The sequence below is a fragment of the Miniopterus natalensis genome, chromosome 5 (assembly GCF_054644295.1).
Source record: "Miniopterus natalensis isolate mMinNat1 chromosome 5, mMinNat1.hap1, whole genome shotgun sequence".
NCBI classification, from domain to species: Eukaryota; Metazoa; Chordata; class Mammalia; order Chiroptera; family Miniopteridae; genus Miniopterus; species Miniopterus natalensis.
In genome coordinates, this window is record NC_142085.1 from 22,484,318 (window position 1) to 22,487,938 (window position 3,621).

The 3,621-nt window shown below is 46.7% G+C and overlaps 1 protein-coding gene across 1 annotated transcript; it reads right to left on the reverse strand.

Annotated features, from left to right (window-relative positions):
* Positions 1–617: 617 nt before the first annotated feature.
* Positions 618–2,785, reverse strand: IL17F (interleukin 17F). The gene is made up of 3 exons (XM_087817244.1): positions 2,759–2,785; positions 2,021–2,226; positions 618–882 (listed from the first exon to the last, which is right to left on the reverse strand). The coding sequence occupies exons 1-3, from the start codon at positions 2,783–2,785 to the stop codon at positions 618–620; spliced, it is 498 nt and encodes a 165-aa protein (XP_087673370.1).
* Positions 2,786–3,621: the final 836 nt, after the last annotated feature.

Below are 3,621 nucleotides of genomic sequence, written 5' to 3' on the forward strand. Positions count from 1 at the left end.
GTATTTTTAATCATTAATAGTTTATTACATTAGTACTTGATATATTAATTTTTCTCCTAAAATTTTATATAATCAGTACATCATAAATACAGTGACAATTTCCTTGCAAGTATAAATATCATGCCAACCTCATCCATATTTAACAAATGCTTTATAAACATGAGTATTAGATTCTTACCCCCCTCCTTCCCACCCACCCCAGCCTACACAGCAGCTCCCACACTCCTACATTTTGGGTATATTTTCTATGTTTTCATTCACATGGAACAGAGGTCGATTTTACCAACAAAGCTCCCAGGGAATGTCCCCGCATCACAGTACCTGCACGGCTGGTCACCACACGTGACTGCGGTGGTCATCACAGCACATGAACAGGGTGAACCAAGGGCTCCTTCATTCCCCTCCATTCATTTTCGGGGGGGGGGGGGTTGGACATTGAAACATCTCAGGATTATGTCAGGATTTGGGAGGGCTCCAGAAAGGTAACACTATGTCTAATACAAAGCTTTGAGAATCCCATGCAGACCTCAGCAAGAGTCCTGTGAAGTGGAGAGAAACGGGGACCACACAGGACTAGCTGCAGGGCGCTGGATGAGGGGTGGCACTTCTATGCTTCTTCAGCCAAGTTGAGGTGCAGCTCTCAGGTCCCGCACATGGCGGACAATGGGGGTGACACAGGTGCAGCCAACAGTCACCCTCACCTTCTCCAGCCGGAAGGAGCGGGAGCAGCCCTGGGGCTCCCTCCGGAGGACCAGGAACTCTTGCTGGATGGGGACGGAGTTCATGGAGCTGTCCTCTTTCCCCTCGGCATTGATGCAGCCCGAGTGCCGGCACTGGGCCTCCGCAATCTCGGAGGGGAACCGGTGGGGGTCCCTGGTGATGCTGCAGGGGGAGCAGGCAGAAGCAGGTGGTGAGACGGGAGGGAAAGACGGACAAGGGATGAGAGCCCTGCGGCGGGCCCTCGCCTGCAGGGGGTGGTTCTGAGTGCCTCTGGGCTATAGCACAGGCTCCGGGACAGACCTGGATTCATACAGCCCTCTGGCAGGTGCTCAGCTCCCTGAGCCTCAGTTTCCTCAACTATGAAATGGGGATTCTCATTCTCATGTATCTCTCTCATGGAATTGTTGAGGACACTCAGTGATACAAACGCATAGGAAAGGCCACACTGTAAAATGTGGGCATCCGATACATGTTAGATCTTTCATTTATTTTTCTTTACAATGTTATTATTATAATTATTATTCATCCTTTGCTTAGAGACTAAAATCACCAGTAGGTCTCTCAATATAAAGTCTACAAAGCCTGCTGCTTGGAAAAACAAACCCAAGCCCCAGAGGTTTATAAATCCAGGGCCTTCTCTCAGTTTCTCCCTCACCAGCCCCCTCCGCCAGGAAGTTAAGGCAGCGAAGCCAGTGCAGCGAGCTTGTCAGCATACACACCCCCTCATGGGGGAAGCAGTGCAGGCAACCAGGAGCACTTCCTGTGCCTGGAATCTGTTCTCATGCTTATATTGGGACGGTATAGATGAGGGCCTGATAGTTCGGGAGCCTACACATGGACAAAGTCCCCCGAACATTCCCGCCTAGCATCCCGCTTCCCAAACAGGCCTTCCTTCACCCCTCGGCTCTCTTTCCCACCCCTTGAAGCCCAATGTCTAATCTCAATGGATCGTTCCACACTTGACTTTTCTGGCTCCCACTTATTCCCATGCAGAGATAATTGTGTGGGCTGCTTTAAAGAAACCTCTCTTCCAACACAGAAAGTTTGTAAAGTCCAATCTAGGGTGGAGCAGAAAAGGGCAGAATCAATGAGAAGTTGAAAGCAAAATAGTAAGACTTTCGACCACCTAGCCCAAAACAGCAAGAAAAATGCGAGCTCCCAGGTAAAGTGGGATTTCTGTTTTTAAGAGTAAATGTGAGGGCTTTTAGTCTTTCTATTTTTTCTAAATTTTCTACTTTCTGATTAGAATAAATTAGCATATTTTTAAAAGAATGCGAAGACCAGTCTCCTTTGCACTTACTTGTAATCCCAGGGAGAGCTGGAGCGGTTCTGGAAGTCGTGTGCGATGGCAACAGCCCGGCTTTGACTCAGGATGCGAATGTCAACCCTCACGCTGTTGTCCTCCAGAGTTGGACAAAGGGCGGTATCCCCTGCTTTGGGGTTTTTCTGAGCTGCCCCCTCCCTCAGGAGAGTGAGCCCCAACATGAACAGCAGCAGACACTTGACCTGGAAAATACAGGAGGTTGCAGTTGGTTAGGGACTGTGGTGTCCCTTGCTGGCAAGAGACATCCTATGCTTTATCTGAATTCAGCAATCCTGGTCTTTTATGAGATTAGAGCTTCTCTCTGAACCTCAGGTCCTCACCTAGAAATGGGAACAGTCATGCATGAAGATATCAGGCTACCAAGTTGAGAACTAAACCCATTATTCAGCCTGGTGACTGAGCCTCCGCAGTGTGAGACAGAGAGACCACAGGATCTGGGGCTGGGTTTAAATCTTGACCCAGCCTCCTCCTGAGCCTCTGGTTTCTCTTCTTTCCAAACTGGGCTATAATACCTGCTTTATGATAATAGTCACAAAAACAAAAGAAATGTTCTATGTAAAGCACCTGTAAATCTAACAAAAATAGAGGCTTACTAAACGATAGCTCTTGTGTTTATTTCCAACCTCATATGCCACGAATCCTCCACAGCATCCTTCCTCCCAGCTATTACTTCACCTAGAAGACACTGCCCACCTCTATCTCTCCAAATCCTACCCTTCCATCAAGGCCCCACTTGGACATGGTCAACTCCAGAAACTGTCCCTAAAGTAGTTCAGTTAGAAGGGTGTTAATTATCCTTAAATCATGAAGCTTTTACCATCTACCACTCAAGCAGCATTTCTTTACTGTCTGGAAATGTACTATTTGTGTTCGTGTCAGATCTACACCTGTTAGATTGTAAGTTCCTAGAAACGGTGTTCCATAAATACTTTCCGGATAAATGAAAAAGTGGGTGAGTGAATGGGTAAACAAAGCAATACAGTTAAATTAACAATGCAATTGACCTCCCACAATCAACGAATTAAGAAAAACCTTATATCAAAGTTTCAGTTATCCATGCTAATTGAGAGAAGCACCGGCACTAAGGTGCCCAACAACAGAGACTATGAAAAGAAACAAAGAGGTTATGGTGTCAGCGTGCTGTACCAAGGTAGCCGATACTAAAAAGAAGGTGAAAGCAAGATTGATGCAGATAAGCCCCAATGAGTCTGCTTCCCCTTCAGATAACCAGCAGTCATCTACTTTCATTATCTCCCACAACCATTCATTCATTCAGCAACTCCCTTGTCTCTATAGTGTGGTGGACATGGGCTCTGGAGTCAGATGTCCTGGGTTCATAACTCGGTTCCAGGACTCTTACTAGCTGTGACTCAGTTTCCTCCACCAGAAAATGTGAAGATTCAATGATAGGGTCCGTATAAGGCCAGCACAGGGTAAATATTCAGTACAGGTGACTGTTGTTAAGTCAGCAACGTGCTGATGAACACAGTGGACAGGAAAGATGTGAAATTTGCCCTCAGGCACCTTCTATCTAGATATAGCACTGTAACATTTTAAAAAGTAAACGGGTGCCTGCT

What these genes read in the sequence shown, in the direction of transcription:
- IL17F (XM_087817244.1), bottom strand. Translation starts at nt 2,785, where the DNA reads ATGTCCAAGTGGGGCCTTGATGGAAGG. An exon ending in AGTGGGGCCTTGATGGAAGG is followed by an intron (nt 2,227 to 2,758) that starts GTAGGATTTGGA and finishes TGTATTTTCCAG; the next exon opens with GTCAAGTGTCTGCTGCTGTT. An exon ending in AGCTCTCCCTGGGATTACAA is followed by an intron (nt 883 to 2,020) that starts GTAAGTGCAAAG and finishes CTCCCCCTGCAG; the next exon opens with CATCACCAGGGACCCCCACC.